General features: G+C 40.2%; 1 protein-coding gene and 1 non-coding gene across 2 annotated transcripts; one reads left to right on the top strand and one right to left on the bottom strand.

Annotated features, from left to right (window-relative positions):
• The first annotated feature begins 3,321 nt into the window (after positions 1-3,321).
• On the top strand, positions 3,322-18,864 carry POLE4 (DNA polymerase epsilon 4, accessory subunit). Its single transcript, XM_004277123.3, has 4 exons — positions 3,322-3,582; positions 4,197-4,281; positions 4,957-4,998; positions 18,543-18,864. Exons 1-4 carry the CDS (start codon positions 3,373-3,375, stop codon positions 18,554-18,556), a joined length of 351 nt encoding a protein of 116 aa, XP_004277171.1. The 5' UTR covers positions 3,322-3,372; the 3' UTR covers positions 18,557-18,864.
• LOC117195613 (U6 spliceosomal RNA) lies at positions 6,236-6,342 on the bottom strand. The gene has a single exon (XR_004475370.1). It is a non-coding gene; the product is annotated as a U6 spliceosomal RNA (small nuclear RNA).
• Positions 18,865-19,092: the final 228 nt, after the last annotated feature.

Below are 19,092 nucleotides of genomic sequence, written 5' to 3'. Positions count from 1 at the left end.
GTATGCTGACACATATATATGGAATCTTAAAAAAAAAAATGGTTCTGAAGAACCTAGGGGCAGGACAAGAATAAAGACGCAGACCTACTAGAGAATGGACTTGAAGACATGGGGAGGGGGAAGGGTAAGCTGGGAAGAAGTGAGAGAGTGGCATGGACATATATACACTACCAAACGTAAGGTAGATAGCTAGGGGAAGCAGCTGCATAGCACAGGGAGATCAGCTCAGTGCTTTGTGACCACCTAGAGGGGTGGGATAGGGAGGGTTGGAGGGAGATGCAAGAGGGAGGGGATATGGGGATATATGTATACGTACAGCTGATTCACTTTGTTATACAGCAGCAACTAACACAACAATGTAAAGCAATTATACTCCAATAAAGATGTAAATTAAAAAAAATACTGGACCCACCACTACTCAAAAAGGACAAATAGATTATAAGGAGTCATGGAAAATTCATTTATGTTATATCAAGCAAGTAGAAGACTAACTAGAACTTCTCCCATTAAGTACAGGCAACATTTTTAAAAATAACAAAAGAGTATGGCTAATGTACAAATATGCTAAAGTAAAATATTAAAAGAATGGAAGGTGGTATACAAAAGACAGTTGAAGAACCCCATCTGGAAGAAAACATGCTCTATGAAACAGGAAAATTGCCCACAAGTGCTTCATGTGATTTAAAATTTTAATAAGACTTAAAACAAGAACCTAGACGGCAAATGATGAAAAAACAGAATGAGACTAAATTGCTGTTTATATAGCTATGGAAGCAAATTAAGAGCCGAGATGCCATTATTATAAAACTGATAAGTAAATTAGAAACAAAAGAAAGCAGATAAACACAGGTATAAAATGAATTACTGACATGAAACAAAGGCTTAACGTAACCACAATGAATGAAAAAAGAACAAAATCAAAACAATTACAAGGCAATCAACATGGAGGACAAAGATGATCTAACTTGGGGATAACTAGTATCCCTGAAAAGATATTCAACTATTAAAAACACCATAGGGACTTCCCTGGTGGTGCAGTGGTTAGGACTCCACGCTCCCAATGCAAGGGGCCCGGGTTCTATCCCTGTTTGGGGAACTAGATCCTGCATACATGTTGCAACTAAGGGTTCACATGCTGCAACTAAGACCTGGCACAACCAAATAAATAAAATAAATAAATAAATAAAATTTAACCCCCCCCCAAAACCCACAAAAAACCCTATCATAAAAACAAAAATTATTCCTTAAATGATGAAGTAAGTCTGTATACTGAAAAAACACACAATAGTAAAACAAAAATTGATGCATACATATCAAAACCCACGTGTTAATGTAAATGTGTATATGCATATATGTACAATAGTATGTAAAATATATATTACATTACATGTAATGTTATGTAATACATGTAATATACTTTCTACATTTTTTCTTCTATAAGGCAAAAAAAAAATCAAGCTCATCTAACAGTTCTCCCCAGCAACATCCATTGCCAGAAGCTAATAAAGGGGTATATACAAAGTTCTAAAAAAAAAAAAAAAAAGATGTATGCTGATAGGAATGGTTCAGCAGAGGGAGAGAAAGACAGCAAGGGAGCAAAAGCAAGAGAGAGAAAAGAGATGCCAGAGTGATTTCCTTGAGAAGGTAAGAAGGGTTAGGAATCTAATGGACAAACGTGGAGGGGATGGCTTTGGAGAGGAGCAATGACATTTCAGTCCAGTGGCAGGTGGGAAGGCAGAGCACCTGGGTGTAGGTACTGTTAGGTGTATAGGCATAGTGATGAGAGTCGGCGGAAGCTCCATTCTCAGTGCTTCTATTTTCTCTGTGAAATAGCAACCGATATCATCAGCAGAGAGAGCCAAGTGGATTGAGGAGAAGGTGTCAAATAATCATCTGGTGAGTAGGCAAGTGAGCAGAATGTGGTGGGATTGTTGGTTGCCTTCATTTTCACTTGAGACTGAGGACAAGACTGGTAAGACCAGTCAGTTTGGTTTTTGTTGTTGACGTTTTCTGTTGTTGCCTCTATCCACATACAGCTGCATGGGTGTCACTGTAGTATAGGCATAGGATTTGATTTAACCTGGTGTGGTGTGCTGCTATCAGCTTATTGTGTCTTAGCACCAGGTCCATCTTCATTGCTTGCTGGTGTTGTCAGAACGTTTCTCCTCAGCCAGATGATTATGATGTTAGGATGTTATGCTGTATCAGTAGAGAGCACTAGAGGACAAAAAGGGGCATTTCCTGGTCCCAGTGTGTTTTGGGAGCAGGTTTTTGTAGTGCACAGTGGCCACCAGTGTGCAGCACCTCTCCTTAGGCATCTTTCCAAAGCACCCCAGGAGAGTGAATTGCCCATGAGTCTTGCCAGCGGGCACTTCAGTGAGTCGTGGCTGGCCCTCTGCAACAAGATCTTGATCTCAGTTCTGCTGGGAGGGGGTGCTCTCCCATGTTCATTCCATCCTTGGGTTTTCTACCCCAGTCCCGGGAACATACATGCAATTCCTCTATTCTTTAGACTTTTCTTTGCCCCTTAATAGTCAATTCCCTGTTAAAGGTAGGAATTTTTATATTAAACTTTCTTGTTCAAATTACTTTCCCTGCTCAAACCCTGTGCAGTTTCTTTCTCTTAATTGGACCCTAACTGATATAGATGAGGTTTTGTCACGAGAAAGAGGGAAGAATTGTTGAAATGATGTCCATAACTTGTTTCTTTTCCCTCCTACATTTAAAAAAAATTAATTAATTAATTAATTAATTTTTGGCTGTGTTGGGTCTTCGTTTACTGTGCGAGCGCTTTCTGTAGTTGCGGCAAGCGGGGGCCACTCTTCATCGCGGTGCGCGGGCCTCTCACTGTCACGGCCTCTTTTGTGGCAGAGCACAGGATCCAGACGCGCAGGCTCAGTAGTTGTGGCTCACGGGACCAGTTGCTCCGCGGCATGTGGGATCTTCCCAGACCCCGGCTCGAACCCGTGTCCCCTACATTGGCAGGCAGATTCTCAACCACTAGCGCCACCAGGGTAAGCCCCCCTCCTATATGTTTATTGCTCTACTTTACTGTCTCTTCCAGTAGCACGTAAACTTGTTCAAGTTTCTCCTGTATATATTTCTATTACTGCTGTGTTTACTTTTACAATCAAATTTCTCAAAAGAAGTCTCAACTAGGCAGGATGGCGCGTCAGAGTCATCTGTGACGGCAAGACAGGCCACCAGGCCCCCAGCGGCTCTGCGAGTGGCAAAAAGTCTGGCGCCCCGCCGCGTGAGGGGCGGAGTCACGCGCCCGTAGGGGGCGTGGCTTCCAGCGCGCGCGAGAAGGGGGCCGGCACCGCTTGCGTGCACACAGTCGGCGGCTGCGCGCGCAGCAGGCTCGGGGCGTGGATGGCGGCTGTGGCGACTGGAAACGGGGCTTTCCAGGAGGAGGAGGGCACCGGTGGGGACGCAGCGGCTCCGCAGCCCCATGCCCCGACGAGTGCGCCCGGGGCTCGTCTCTCGAGGCTGCCTCTGGCGCGAGTGAAGGCCTTGGTGAAGGCGGACCCCGACGTGACGCTCGCAGGACAGGAAGCCATCTTCATTCTGGCACGAGCCGCGGTGCGGCCGGGGCACAATGGGGTGGCGGGGGTGCCTGGCGAGGGGCGGGGCTCGGGGCCTTTCCGAAGGGCGGGGCTTAGCGAGCCTTTGGTCCAGGTTTGGGGAACGCGGGGAGCCAGAAGAGGATCTGGGGCGGGGTGTGCTGAGCGCCGGGAGGTGAGAGGTTCTGGGGCCGGATTCTGAGGTGTGAGCATAGGAAGGGAGGACGGAAAAAGCGTCGCGTAAAGTGGTTGTACTGGTTTGCTAACATACCTACCTCTTCTTGAGGGCCTGAACACGACTTTAATTTGCATCTCCAGTCTAACACTGAACTTGTAGGAACCTCAAGTAAATGAGTGTGGTGGATCTACAAGTGAGGGAGGGACGGATGTGTCATGGGCGACTGCGGGAGGGGGAAGGGGACTAGACTTTTATGAAGTCCAGGAGAACCTTCAGCTTCCCTGAGAACCTCTCTTTCACCCCTGTCCGTTCCCCCACCGCCAACAGAAGCACGCACAAGAATTGTACTAGAATTCATCCATACAACTCTGCTTGGTTGTTTTGTTTTTTCAATTTTGGTTTGTTTATTATAACTTTTATTGTTTTTGAAATTTTTTTTCTGCTTTTCTTCACAGGAACTGTTTGTGGAAACCATTGCAAAAGATGCCTACTGTTGTGCTCAACAGGGGAAGAGGAAAACCCTTCAGAGGAGAGATTTGGGTAGAGTGTCACTTTGGTATCTTGGATCTGGGGGCAGACAAGAGAGGGCTGGTTGAGGTTTTCCCTTACACTGTTTAAGACAGCATCACTGTAAGATGAGCGGTGCCACAGGTCTCTTCCTACGATGTTTTCTCTTGGGCTGCCACAGTGCCAGAAAACCCTACCTTTTGAAAATCTGCTTTGGGTGGCTGGAGAGGTGCTGGGACAGAGAACCGAAGGAGTCTAGATGTTGCCAAAGCTAACTAGACCCCTTTATACCTTCTGCCATATTGTACCAGGCTTGACTGTTTTTTATTCACCTAGAAAGTAGAGGTTTGATTTCTGACTCTACTTTTTAGCTGGTAACCCTAGAACATCTGTAAGCTTTCATATACCATAATCTCGCTTTCCCTTCTGTATAGGCAACACTTCTCTGATGACTTTCAGAGCAAAGATGTTCCCCTCAGTGAGCAGTATTTAACCAGGCTTTTCTTATTTTCTTACTCTCAGAGAGACAGCTGATACGTAAGATTTGGTGGTGGAGTAGATATGGATCTCAAGATAGCAAGGGACAAATTTTATAAATGCCCTAATTTGCATAAAGCCTCATGCCCTTCACTGTGGGTTGTGCTTTTGTAAGAGGTTGATGCCCAAATAACCGGAGTTAGTCAGGTGTCCCTTTACCTTGTGTTTCAGATAATGCAATAGAAGCTGTGGATGAATTTGCTTTCCTGGAAGGTGAGTTCTCTATCACGGGGTAATCATTTCCACCTGTCTTTCCCATGCTAACGATCTGACTTCAAAACCTTATAAAACCGATGGCCTGGTTCTTCCTTGTTCATGTAGGAATAATTTTCTCCCCATTTCCTATTAAGATAGGAAAAACAAATTCTAATTCAAATTCCCTGGGTAGTTAGAACTTCTTCCTGAAAACTGCTTAACCATAAAAAAATGGAAGGGACTATAAAGACCCCAGTGTAGTTAGGTGGATTCAGAAGTTTGATTCTTACTTTGATCTCCATTCTTAGATATAAATCTTACCCCTCATCATAATGCTAGGGATCAGAAATGATTGCCAACATTTAAAGGGTTGCTTCTTGTTCTTTTTTCTTCTTCAGCAGTCTGTGTAAAGTGATTATTTTGCTGCAGTGAGATTCTATTCTGGCCTGTATCTATTTGTTCTTAGGAATTTTAGATTAATTCTTGTATACTAACTAAATCTTGTCATTGAAATAGAAAATATTTGAGATACCTCATTTTAACTAACTTCTCTTAGAGCTCTCTCTCCTACTTAATTCCTAAATCTGATCAGCTTACTATTCCCTACATATATTCTGATTGAAGAGCTTTGCGAAAGCCGTGCACCTTCAGTTCATTCTCACCTTTATCACACCAGGATGTTCTCAACTATCTCCCTGAAGCCTCATTACTTTCAGAAATCTTTTCTTGAATTATTTATTTCACTATTTTTACTCCTTTGTTCTGCATCTGTAATCAACCTAGGCCCCTGGCCCTGTTGATATATTCTTTTAAATGTCTTTTAAGATATATTCCCATGGCTAGCTTTGAGCCTAGATTATTGAGTATTCTCTTAATTTGTAGATCTTTTTTAAGTCTCTTTTCTGATTACTCATTTCTCTTAAAAATAACTTGTTAGCTGCCTACCTAAGGCAGACAATTTCTTGTGACTGACATCCTATCAGTTCCTCAATCAAAAATGTTTGGAGCCTAACTCTACCTGTTTTTTTTTTTTTTTTTTTTTTGCGTTACGCGGGACCCTCACTGTTGTGGCCTCTCCTATTGCGGAGCACAGGCTCCGGACGCGCAGGCTCAGCGGCCATGGCTCACGGGCCTAGCCGCTTCGCGGCATGTGGGATCTTCCCGGACCAGGGCACGCACCCGCGTTCCCTGCATCGGCAGGCGGACTCTCAATCACTGTGCCACCAGGGAAGCCCCTACCTGTTTATTTTTATTTTTAAATATGGAATACTTCATGAATTTGTGTGTCATCCTTGCACAGGGACCATGCTAACCTTCCCTGTATCGTTACAATTTTAGTAAGTGTACTGCTGAAGTGAGCACTCCTACCTGTTTATTTTTAAGTACCATCTTTTCAAAGAGATGAGCAATGGGATCAAATTTCTGTTTAAAGACATAAAACTGCCAACTTCTGGTGCCAGGATGATAAATTGGAGGGTGCTAGGAATAGAAGTGGAGAGAACTTAACAAAGTTTTCCACTTTAGCCTATACCATGCATAGTGCTTGGCTTGGATTTTTAATAAATGGCCATTTAATGAGTGGTGGATGTGTTCATTTTCATCTTTGGATTCAATAATCTGAGTAGTTGAATCCCTCTGCTCTATTCTACATTAGTAGATCTGAATTTTGGTCATTTTAGCCCCCTTGGATTTAGTCAGTATTATATTATTTTGTACCTGGTAAAATAAATGTTCTTAGGTCCTTAGATGTGTATGTTCTAAGTGAAATTTTTTTTCTTTTTAATTGAGTCAGTATATATTCCTGTTTAAAAGTGAAATAGTTACCTAACGACTTATAATGAAATGGCCCTCATCCTTTTATTATTTCTGTTTTTAGCTTTTCAGATGGTTTCTTATATTTCTGAATAATATGCTTTGTTGTTCATTTATCAACTGTAGATCTTATGTTTTGACTTCCTGCTATGATAAACGAAGGTTTGGCTAACCTATACTACCCTCTCCGTCCCTTCCCTCCTTTCTCATTTTTTGTAGTTTTATCATTATTTTTAGTTCCTTTGTTACCTTTACAATTTATATAACATACTAAAATATGTGTTTTTTTTGTTGGCTCCTCACTTTGTAAGGTATGACTGTTAGTTCTCTTATTCCTTCCTTTCCCATTTTTAGCTCACTTCTAGCTCTCACTTTGTGTCAAGGCTGAAAACATACCTCCTTATCATAATTAGATCTTCCATGCTATATAGGTTGAGTGTAGAAGTTGAAAAACGGTATTGTGAACAGTCTTCCTCTACCCTCTCTGTCCTTTAATCCCTTATATAGGTCCCCTCCCTTCACGTAGCAGTTATTAGTCTCTTGTGTAATCTTCTGGGTATTTTAATGCAAATATGTATGTGTATATATATATTCTTTTTTAAGCCTTTCCTTATGAAATGAGTATGGCATAGAATATGTATATCTTTTTTGGATACTGCCAAACATCTTGTATACCTGATTCACATCTCTATCAGCAGTGTATGACAGTTCCCATTGTTCCTCATTCTCACCAACACTTGGTATTATCAGGGTTTGATTTTTGCCAGTCTGGTAGGAACAACATTGATGAGTGTTTTTATCATAAAAGGGTGTAGGATTTTGTTAAATGTTTTTTCTGCATCTATTAAGATGGTCATGTGGTTTTTGTCTTTCCTTTTGTTAATGTGGTGTATCACATTGATTGATTTGTGAATATTGAATTATCCTTGCATCCCTGGAATAAATTCTACTTGATCATGTTGTATGATCCTTTTTAAATATATTATTGGATTTGGTTTGCTAGTATTTTGTTGAGGGTGTTTGCATTTATATTCATCAGTGATAATTGGCCTGTAATTTTTTTGTTTGTAGTTTCTTTGTCTGGTTTTGGTATCAGGGTAATGGTGGTCTTTAGGATGAATTTGGGAGTGTTTCATCCTCCAGGTTTTTGGAATAGTTTGAGAAGGATAGGTACTAGCTCTTCTTTATATGTTTGGTAGAACTTCTCTGTGAAGCCATCTGGTCCTGGAGTTTTGTTTGCTGGGTGTTTTTTGATTAATAGTTCAGTTTCACTACTGGTGGTCCAGCTGTTCAGATTATCTATTTCTTTCTCATTCAGTCTTGGAATGTTGTCTGTTTCTAGAAATGTATCCCTTTCTTCTGGATTGCCCAATTTGTTGGCATATAACTGTTGGTAGTAGCCTCTTATGACTTTTTTGTATCTCTTATTTTGTTTATTTGGATCCTCATGTTTTCTTGATGAGTTGACTGAAGACTTCAATTTTGTTTATCTTTTCAAAAAACCAGCTCTTGGTTTCATTGATCTTTCTATCGTTTTATGTTTCTCTGTTTCATTTTTTTCCTCTCTGATCTTTATTGTTACCTTTGTTCTGCTGACTTTCGGCTTTGTCCTTTTTCTTCTAATTCTTTTAGGTGGTAGGTTACGTTGTTTGAGATTTTTCTCATTTCTCAAGGTAGGCCTCTGTTGCTCCAAACTTTTCTCTTAGAACTGCTTTTGCTGCATCCCATAGATTTTGGAAAATTGTGTTTCCATTTTTATTTGTCTTGAGGTAGTTTCTGATTTTCTCTTGGATTTCTTCAGTGACCCATTGGTTTTTTAGTAGCATATGTTTAGTCTCCGCATGTTTGTATTTTCCCCATTTTTCATCCTGTGATTGGTTTCTGGTTTCACACCATTGTGGTGGGAAAAAATGCTTGATATAATTTCTACCCTCTTAAATTTGTTGAGACTTGTTTAGTTAACTGGCATGTGATCTGTCCTGGAGAACATTCTTTGTGCATTTGAAAAGAATGTGTATTCTGTTGTTTTTGGGTGGAATATCCTGTAGGTATCTTTTAAGTTAACTGGTCTAATATGTCATTTATGACCACAGTTTCCTTATTGACTTTGTATCTGGATGATCTGTCCATTGATGTAAGTGGGGTGTCAAAGTCCCCTACTACTATTACTCTCAATTTCTCCCTTTATGTCTGTTACTGTTTGCTTTATGTACTAGGTACTCCTATATTAGGTGCATATGTTATTGAATGTTACATCCTATCTTTGTATTGATCCCTTTATCATTATATAATGCCCTTCTTTGTCTTTTGTTATAGACTTTGTTTTAAAGGCTATTTTGTCTGAGAGGACTATTGCTACCCCAGCTTGCTTGTTATTTCCGTTTGCATGAAATATCTTTTTCCATCCCCACACTTTCAGTCTGTGTATGTCTGAAGCTTTGAGGTGGGTCTCTTGTAAGCAGCATAATAGATAGGTATTGTTTTTTCATCCAGTCAGCCACCCTATGCTTATGATTGGAGCATTTAGTCCATTGACATTTAAGGTCACTATTTTTTTTTTTTAACATCTTTATTGGGGTATAATTACTTTACAATGGTGTGTTAGTTTCTGCTTTATAACAGAGTGAATCAGTCATACATAAACATATGTTCCCATATGTCTTCCCTCTTGCGTCTCCCTCCGTCCCACCCTCCCTATCCCACCCCTCCAGGCTGTCACAAAGCACCGAGCCAATATCCCTGTGCCATGCGGCTGCTTCCCACTAGCTATCTACCTTACTACGTTTGTTAGTGTGTATATGTCCATGACTCTCTCTCGCCCTGTCACCGCTAACCCTTCCCCCTCCCCATAACCTCAAGTCCGTTCTCTAGGAGGTCTGCGTCTTTATTCCTGCCTTACCGCTAGGTTCTTCATGACATTTTTTTTTTCTTAAATTCCATATATATGTGTTAGCATACGGTATTTGTCTTTTTCTTTCTGACTTACTTCACTCTGTATGACAGACTCTAGGTCTATCCACCTCATTACAAATAGCTCAATTTCGTTTCTTTTCATGGCTGAGTAATATTCCATTGTATATATGTGCCACATCTTCTTTATCCATTCATCCGATGATGGGCACTTAGGTTGTTTCCATCTCCGGGCTATTGTAAGTAGAGCTGCAATGAACATTTTGGTACATGACTCTTTTTGAATTTTGGTTTTCTCAGGGTATATGCCCAGTAGTGGGATTGCTGGGTCATATGGTAGTTCTATTTTTAGTTTTTTGAGGAACCTCCATACTGTTCTCCACAGTGGCTGTATCAATTTACATTCCCACCAACAGTGCAAGAGGGTTCCCTTTTCTCCACACCCTCTCCAGCATTTATTGTTTCTAGATTTTTTGATGATGACCATTCTGACAGGTGTGAGATGATATCTCATTGTAGTTTTGATTTGCATTTCTCTAATGATTAATGAAGTTGAGCATTCTTTCATGTGTTTGTTGGCAGTCTGTATATCTTCTTTGGAGAAATGTCTGTTTAGGTCTTCTGCCCATTTTTGGATTGAGTTGTTTGTTTTTTTGTTATTGGGCTGCATGAGCTGCTTATAAATTTTGGAGATTAATCCATTGTCAGTTGCTTCATTTGCAAATATTTTCTCCCATTCTGAGGGTTGTCTTTTGGTCTTGTTTACGGTTTCCTTTGCTGTGCAAAAGCTGTGAAGTTTCATTAGGTCCCATTTGTTTATTTTTATTTTTATTTTTTTATTTCCATTTCTCTAGGAGGTGGCTCAAAAAGGATCTTGCTGTGATTTATGTCATAGAGTATTCTGCCTATGTTTTCCTCTAAGAGTTTGATAGTTTCTGGCCTTACATTTAGGTCTGTAATCCATTTTGAGCTTATTTTTGTATACGGTGTTAGGGAGTGATCTAATCTCATACTTTTACATGTAGCTGTCCAGTTTTCCCAGCACAACTTATTGAAGAGGCTGTCCTTTCTCCACTGTACATTCCTGACTCCTTTATCAAGGATAAGGTGACCATATGTGCTTGGGTTTATCTCTGGGCTTTCTATCCTGTTCCATTGATTTATCTTTCTGTTTTTGTGCCAGTACCATACTATCTTGATTACTGTAGCTTTGTAGTATAGTCTGAGGTCAGGGAGCCTGTTTCCTCCAGCTCCGTTTTTCATTCTCAAGATTGCTTTGGCTATTCGGGGTCTTTTGTGTTTCCATACAAATTGTGAAATTTTTTGTTCTAGTTCTGTGAAAAATGCCATTGGTAGTTTGATAGGGATTGCATTGAATCTGTAGATTGCTTTGGGTAGTAGAGTCATTTTCACAATGTTGATTCTTCCAATCCACGAACATGGTATATCTCTCCATCTATTTGTATCATCTTTAATTTCTTTCATCAGTGTCTTATAATTTTCTGCATACAGGTCTTTTGTCTCCTTAACTAGGTTTATCCTAGATATTTTATTTTTTGTTGCAATGGTAAATGGGAGTGTTTTCTTGATTTCACTTTCAGATTATTCATCCTTAGTGTATACGAATGCCAGAGATTTCGTGCATTAATTTTGTATTCTGCTACTTTACCAAATTAATTGATTAGCTCTAGTAGTTTTCTGGTAGCATCTTAGGATTCTCCATGTATAGTATCATGTCATCTGAAAACAGTGACATCTTTACTTCTTCTTTTCCGATTTGAATTCATTTTATTTCCTTTTCTTCTCTGATTGCTGTGGCTAAAACTTCCAAAACTATGTTGAATAAGAGTGGTGAGAGTGGGCAACCTTGTCTTGTTCCTGAGCTTAGTGGAAATGCTTTCAGTTTTTCACCATTGAGAACAGTGTTGGCTGTGGGTTTGTCATATATGGCCTTTATTATGTTGAGGAAAGTTCCCTCTATGCGTACTTTCTGCAGGGTTTTTATCATAAATGGGTGTTGAATTTTGTCAAAAGCTTTCTCTGCATCTATTGAGATGATCATATGGTGTTTCTCCTTCAGTTTGTTAATATGGTGTATCACGTTGATTGATTTGCGTATATTGAAGAATCCTTGCATTCCTGGAATAAACCCCACTTGATCATGGTGTATGATCCTTTTAATGTGCTGTTGGATTCTGTTTGCTAGTATTTTGTTGAGGATTTTTGCATCTATGTTCATCAGTGATATTGGCCTGTAGTTTTCTTTCTTTGTGACATCCTTGTCTGGTTTTGGTATCAGGGTGATGGTGGCCTCGTAGAATGAGTTTGGGAGTGCCCTCTGCTATATTTTGGAAGAATTTGAGAAGGATGTGTGTTAGCTCTTCTCTAAATGTTTGATAGAATTTGCCTGTGAAGCCATTTGGTCCTGGGCTTTTGTTTGTTGGAAGATTTTTATTCACAGTTTCAATTTCAGTGCTTGTGTTTGGTCTGTTCATATTATCTATTTCTTCCTGATTCTGACTTGGCAGGTTGTGCATTTCTAAGAATTTGTCCATTTCTTCCAGATTGTCCATTTTATTGGCATAGAGTTGCTTGTAGTAATCTCTCATGATCTTTTGTATTTCTGCAGTGTCAGTTGTTACTTCTCCTTTTTCATTTCTAATTCTATTGATTTGAGTCTTCTCCCTTTTTTTCTTGATGAGTCTGACTAATGGTTTATCAATTTTGTTTATCTTCTCAAAGAACCAGCTTTTAATTTTATTGATATTTGCTCTCATTTCCTTCATTTCTTTTTCATTTATTTCTGATCTGATTTTTATGATTTCTTTCCTTCTGCTAACTTTGGGTTTTTTTTGTTCTTCTTTACCCTAATTGCTTTAGGTGCAAGGTTATGTTGTTTATTCGAGATGTTTCCTGTTTCTTAAGTTAGGATTGTATTGCTATAAACTTCTCTCTTAGAACTGCTTTTGCTGCATCCCATAGATTTTGGGTTGTTATGTCTCCATTGTCATTTGTTTCTGGGTATTTTTTGATTTCCTATTCGATGTCTTCAGTGATCACTTCGTTATTAAGTAGTGTATTGTTTAGCCTCCATGTGTTTGTATTTTTTACAGATCTTTTCCTGTAATTGATATCTAGTCTCATAACGTTGTGGTCGGAAAAGATACTTGAAACAATTTCAGTTTTCTTAAATTTACCAAGGCTTGACTTGTGATCCAAGATATGATCTATCCTGGAGAATGTTCCATGAGCACTTGAGAAAAATGTGTATTCTGTTGTTTTTGGATGGAATGTCCTATAAATATCAATTAAGTTCATCTTGTTTAATGTATCATTTAAAGCTTGTGTTTCCTTATTTATTTTCATTTTGGATGATCTGTCCATTGGTGAAAGTGAGGTGTTAAAGTCCCCTAGTATGAATGTGTTACTGTCGATTTCCCCTTTTATGGCTGTTAGTATTTGCCTTATGTATTGAGGTGCTCCTATGTTGGGGCATAAATATTTACAATTGTTATATCTTCTTCTTGGATCGATTCCTTGATCATTATATAGTGTCCTTCTTTGTCTCTTCTAATAGTCTTTATTTTAAAGTCTATTTTGTCTGGTATGAGAATTGCTACTCCAGCTTTCTTTTGGTTTTCATTAGCATGAAATACCTTTTTCCATCCCCTTTCAGTCTGTATGTATCTCTAGGTCTGAAGTGGGTCTCTTGTAGACAGCAAATATATGGGTCTTGTTTTTGTATGCATTCAGCCAATCTGTGTCTTTGGTGGGAGCATTTAATCCATTAACATTTAAGGTAATTATCGATATGTATGTTCCTATTCCCATTTTCTTAATTGTTTTGGGTTCGTCATTGTAGGTCTTTTCCTTCTCTTGTGTTTCTTGCCTAGAGAAGTTCCTTTAGCAGTTGTAAAGCTGGTTTGGTGGTGCTGAACGCTCTCAGGTTTTGCTTGTCTGTAAAGATTTTAATTTCTCCATCAAATCTGCATGAGATCTTTGCTGGGTAGAGTAATCTTGGTTGCAGGTTTTTCTCCATCATCACTTTAAATATGTCCTGCCAGTCCCTTCTGGCTTGCAGAGTTTCTGCTGAAAGATCAGCTGTTAACCTTATTGGGATTCCCTTGTGTGTTATTTGTTGTTTTTCCCTTGCTGCTTTTAATTGTTTTCTTTGTATTTAATTTTTGACAGTTTGATTAATATGTGTCTTGGTGTATTTCTCCTTGGATTTATCCTATATGGGACTCTCTGTGCTTTCTGGACTTGATTAACTATTTCCTTTCCCATATTAGGGAAGTTTTCAACAGTAATCTCTTGAAATATTTTCTCAGTCCTTTTCTTTTTCTCTTCTTATTCTGGAACCCCTATAATTCGAATGTTGGTGTGTTTAATGTTGTCCCAGAGGTCTCTGAGACTGTCCTCAGTTCTTTTCATTCTTTTTTCTTTATTCTGCTCTGCAGTAGTTATTTCCACTATTTTATCTTCCAGGTTACTTATCCGTTCTTCTGCCTCAGTTATTCTGCTATTGATCCCTTCTAGAGTATTTTTAATTTCATTTATTGTGTTGTTCATCATTGCTTGTTGCATCTTTAGTTCTTCTAGGTCCTTGTTAAATGTTTCTTGCATTTTGTCCATTCTGTTTCCAAGATTTTGGATCATCTTTACTATCATTATTCTGAATTCTTTTTCTGGTAGACTGCCTATTTCCTCTTCATTTTTTAGGCCTTGTGGGTTTTTATCTTGCTCCTTCATCTGCTGTGTGTTTTTCTGTCTTCTCATTTTGCTTATCTTACTGTGTTTGGGGTCTCCTTTTTGCAGGCTGCAGGTTCGTAGTTCCCGTTGTGTTTGGTGTCTGTCCCCAGTGGCTAAGTTTGTTTCAGTGGGTTGTGAAGGCTTCCTGGTGGAGGGGACTAGTGCCTGTGTTCTGGTGATGAGGCTGGATCTTGTCTTTCTTGTGGGCAGGTCCACGTCTGGTGGTGTGTTTTGGGGTGTCTGTGGACTTATTATGATTTTAGGCAGCCTCTCTGCTAATGGGTGGGGTTGTGTTCCTATCTTGCTAGTTGTTTGCCATAGGATGTCCAGCACTGTAGCTTGCTGGTCGTTGAGTGAAGCTGGGTGCTGGTGTTGAGATGGAGATCTCTGGGAGATTTTCGCCGTTCGTTATTATGTGGAGCTGGGAGGTCTGTTGTGGACCAGCGTCCTGAGGGTGGCTCTCCCACCTCAGAGGCACAGCACTGACTCCTGGCTGCAGCACCAAGAACCTTTCATCCAAATGACTTAGAATAAAAGGGAGAAGAAGTAGAAAGAAAGAAAGAAAGAAGGGAGAGAGGGAGGGAGGGAGGAAGGAAGGAGGGAAGGAAGGAAAAAAAGAAACATAAAGTAAAATAAAATAAGATAAAATATAATAAAGTTATTAAAATAAAAAAATAATTATTAAGGAAAAAAAATTAAAAATAAACAAAAACAACAGACGGATAGAACCCTAAGACAAATGGTGGAAGCAAAGCTATACAGACAATATCTCACACAGAAGCATACACATACACATTCAGAAAAAGAGGAAAAGGGGAAAAAATCTTAAGTCTTGCTCTCAAAGTCCACCTCCTCAATTTGGTTATGATTCGTTGTCTATTCATGTATTCCACAGATACAGGGTACATCAAGTTGATTGTGGAGCTTTAATCCGCTGCTTCTGAGGCTGCTGGGAGAGATTTCCCTTTCTCTTCTTTGTTCTCACAGCTCCCAGGGGCTCAGCTTTGGATTTGGCCCCGCCTCTGCGTGTAGGTCACTGGAGGGCATCTGTTCTTCGCTCAGACAGGACGGGGTTAAAGGAGTCGCTGAATCGGGGGCTCTGGCTCACTCAGGCTGGGGGGAGGGAGGGGAATGGAATGTGGGGCGAGCCTGCAGGGGCAGAGGCCGGCGTGACGTTGCACCAGCCTGAGGTGCGCCATGCGTTCTCCCGGGGGAGTTGTCCCTGCATCCCGGGACCCTGGCAGTGGCGGGCTGCACAGGCTCCCCGGAAGGGGGTTGTGGATAATAACCTGTGTTCACACACAGGCTTCTTGGTGGCGGCAGCAAGTGCTTAGGCTTTTTAAATCTATGGATTGATGTCTTTCATCTGTCCTGGAGAAGTCTCTTTGTCTCTCCTTTCTGTTTTTCTTTCTCCTTTCTCTCTGGGATTCACATTAAATGTATGCTAAAAGTCAACCATCATTTTGCCACTCCATGATGTATTATATGTAATTTTTCTGACCTTCCATTTTATTAATTCTCTGTTCAGTAGTCTTGTCTCCTTTAAACTTTCCTGTTGATTTATTAGTTTCAGTTCTTGTTTTTGTATTTTTCATTTTCTGTGAATTCCATTTAGTTGTTTTTCAAATATATTTTGTTAGTTTGTATTTGCTGCAGATGTTTTGAAACTTGTCTTTTATTTCACTAAATGTAGTATGTACAATTGTTTATAGTCTGTGTCCAATCTAATATCCAAAGCCTTTTAAGCCTGGCTTATTTATTTACTTTTCTGTCTATTGTTTTTGTTGGTACTGTCTCATGGTCTTTTTCTATTTGCTTAGTTATCTTAGTGTATATATATATATTGTTGCAGTACGCGGGCCTCTCACTGTTGTGACCTCTCCCGTTGCGGAGCACAGGCTCTAGACGTGTAGGCTCAGTAGCCATGGCTCACGTGCCTAGCCGCTCCGCGGCATATGGGATCTTCCCGGACTGGGGCACGAACCTGTGTCCCCTGCATTGGCAGGCAGACTCTCAACCACTGCGCCACCAGGGAAGCCCTATCTTGGTATATTTGTCATTGTATTAATATTTGAAAAAATAATTTGTTGGATAATTATTTGAGGCCAGTATAATGAGACCTTTCTTCAAAGATTTTCATTTGCTTCTGCAAGACACCTAGGGGCATGTATCAGTGCAGAACCTCCTTTTTGAATCTAAGACTTGAGGATTCCTTGATCACTGTGGTGATATCAACTGTGATGGCAGGTCTGTGAGGGGACTGATCTAATTCTAGTTCAGCCTTACTCTGAGGGTGTAGCCTTTTGGGAATCCAGCTTTTAGAAAGGGGGAAATTATCAAACCTTTCCACTTGGGCAGATTCTCAGATTTGACCCTTCATTTGCTTAGCCAAAATCGCATATGTTTTTCAGCTCTCTTTTAGATTGGCAGATTCCCCTGAGGTAAAAGCAGTTTTGGAGGCTGGGTTTTCTTTGTGTTTTTGCCTTCTCTAGATTTTGGGTTTGCCTTTTCTTGAGGCCTATTTAATGCCTGAAGGATTTTCTTTTTAAAAATAGATTAATCAGTTCTATCAGTTGGTATCAGCAGAAATTTGACATTATCAAAAGCAGAGGCTATTAAAAAAATTTTGAAGTTTTTTTGCTTTGTTTTGTTCTTTTCTTATGTGTTCTTTTCCCTGAATTATTCTTTCAAATCTTTCCTTTTACTGGATAGGCTTTCTTCAAATGCCATGTAATTTTTATTCTATTTTAGAATGAGGGAATAAGAAAGCTCTTTGGAACCTGTGTATGTATGTGTATGGAGGGTGGTTATTGCCTTGCAGTTTTACTTTAGTGTGGGTAGCGGGTGGGACCAGATGTTATGTTGGGGGCCTCCAAAGGCCAGAATTGCAGAAAACTTGACTGTGGGAAGCTGGAATTTTCAGAAGCCGCTTGTTCTCCAGATAATTCATTTAGTTCTTTAGAAGAGAGCCTGCTGATTTTTTTTCAAGTTAGATTTAGTTTAAATGCTTGTTTTCTGGTAGTGCTGCACACTGGGAGGGTTGTGAGGAGATGTGGTCAACTGTTTCTCATATAGACCCTCGAGTCATTACCCATGTTAGCCTTGCATCTCTTTCTGTCATTTTTGGTGTCAGTCTAGATCCTCCCCATGAGTTTTCTAGTTAGATGGGTTCCCACCTCTGCTGCACCCCCCTCTGTTTATTGTAGGCTTATTTTCCTCTGCCCTATTTATAAACACACTTCAGTCAGATTTCTGTCAGTCAATTTTTTGTTTCAACCAAATCTCTTTGTTGTAGATTTATATACCTGTGAAAAGATTTTTTTCCTTTCACGTGGAATCTTGCATGGGAGGGCATACAAACTTGAGGGTCCAGTTTCCCATCTTTTTTTAAAGTTTAAAAAAAATTTTATTTTTGGCTGCATTGGGTCTTCATTGCTTCGTGCAGGCTTTCTCTAGTTGCGGCGAGTGGAGGCTACTCTTTGTTGTGGTGCGCAGGCTTCTCATGGTGGTGGCTTGTCTTGTTGCGGAGCGTGGGATCTGGCATGTGGGATTCAGTAGTTGCAGCATATGGGCTCAGTAGTTGTGGCTCTCAGGTTCTAGAGTGCAGGCTTAGTAGTTGTGGCACACGGGCTTATTTGCTCCATGGCATGTGGGATCTTCCCAGACCAGGTATCGAACCCATGTCCTCTACAATGGCAGGAGGATTCTTAACCACTGTGCCACCAGGGAAGTCCCCAGTTTCCCATCTTGACCTGGAACTTTTTCAAAGATTATACACTCTGCTTAGAAAACTTATTTATTTTGTATCACTCACCCCTTGTTGTAGTCTCCACAGATGCTCATTAACCAACACAATTTCTTAGCCCTTTTCCCACATCTAAATTGAACTCTCCAGACCCAACTGCCCAGCCTCTGTAATGACATGTTCTTCCCCAAGGATCTTTTGGATGGATATTCCTCAAAATGAGCATTTTGGTCTTAGAAGAACTGCCAGTACCAAAGCAGCTGCCACTTAACTTTGCCCAGTTTGCTACATTCATCCAGCTCTTGAGGCACCTTGCTTTCAACATTGCTCTTTGTGTTTTTAGGTACTTTGGATTGATTGCTGAGCCTGGGCAGTTTTGTGAGCGTGCACCTGCATCCTTCAGCTAGGCCCTCTGCAGGTCTCAGCTTTGAAGAAGAGTCTTTGAAATACTGGACTTACACACTTTTCCTGTTCTGCCTTCACCTAAGCCTGGATAAGCAGAGATCTCACCGGTTAGCTTTTCTTTATAAGGTCTTCCACTACTTGTGTCTTCCATTTCTGGCCTGGATGCAGCTGCTGCTGCTTGTGGTAGAGATATCAAAAATGATTTTGTAGGTTGCTTAATAAATGATAAGGACCAAATAAAAGTTTCTGATCAACCTCAATCTAGTGTGTTTTATCATCTTGCCTTTGTTCTTGCGTCATGACTGGAGAGCCACCATGCCTAGCCACAGATTTTTCTGATCTTCCCTGCTAGCCATTGTAAACCCCAGTCTTTCATTTATTTGTTCATTTTTTTAGCACATCAGCAGAGTGTGGCTCCAGAATTTATAGGATGTCACTTAAGGTCTTCAGAGGTCAAATAAATGTGATCCTAGATTTAAAACCAGTTA

This window comes from Orcinus orca, chromosome 13 (genome assembly GCF_937001465.1).
Source record: "Orcinus orca chromosome 13, mOrcOrc1.1, whole genome shotgun sequence".
Taxonomy (NCBI): Eukaryota; Metazoa; Chordata; class Mammalia; order Artiodactyla; family Delphinidae; genus Orcinus; species Orcinus orca.
The sequence above is the reverse complement of the archived record's forward strand: the minus strand, read 5'-3'. Positions and strand labels throughout refer to the sequence as shown.

Excerpts from the sequence above, each read along its gene's own strand:
- POLE4 (XM_004277123.3), top strand. The coding sequence starts at position 3,373 with ATGGCGGCTGTGGCGACTGGAAACGGGGCTTTCCAGGAGGAGGAGGGC. Across the intron at positions 3,583-4,196 it reads TCATTCTGGCACGAGCCGCG|GAACTGTTTGTGGAAACCAT; the intron begins GTGCGGCCGGGG and ends TTTTCTTCACAG. Across the intron at positions 4,282-4,956 it reads CCTTCAGAGGAGAGATTTGG|ATAATGCAATAGAAGCTGTG; the intron begins GTAGAGTGTCAC and ends CTTGTGTTTCAG.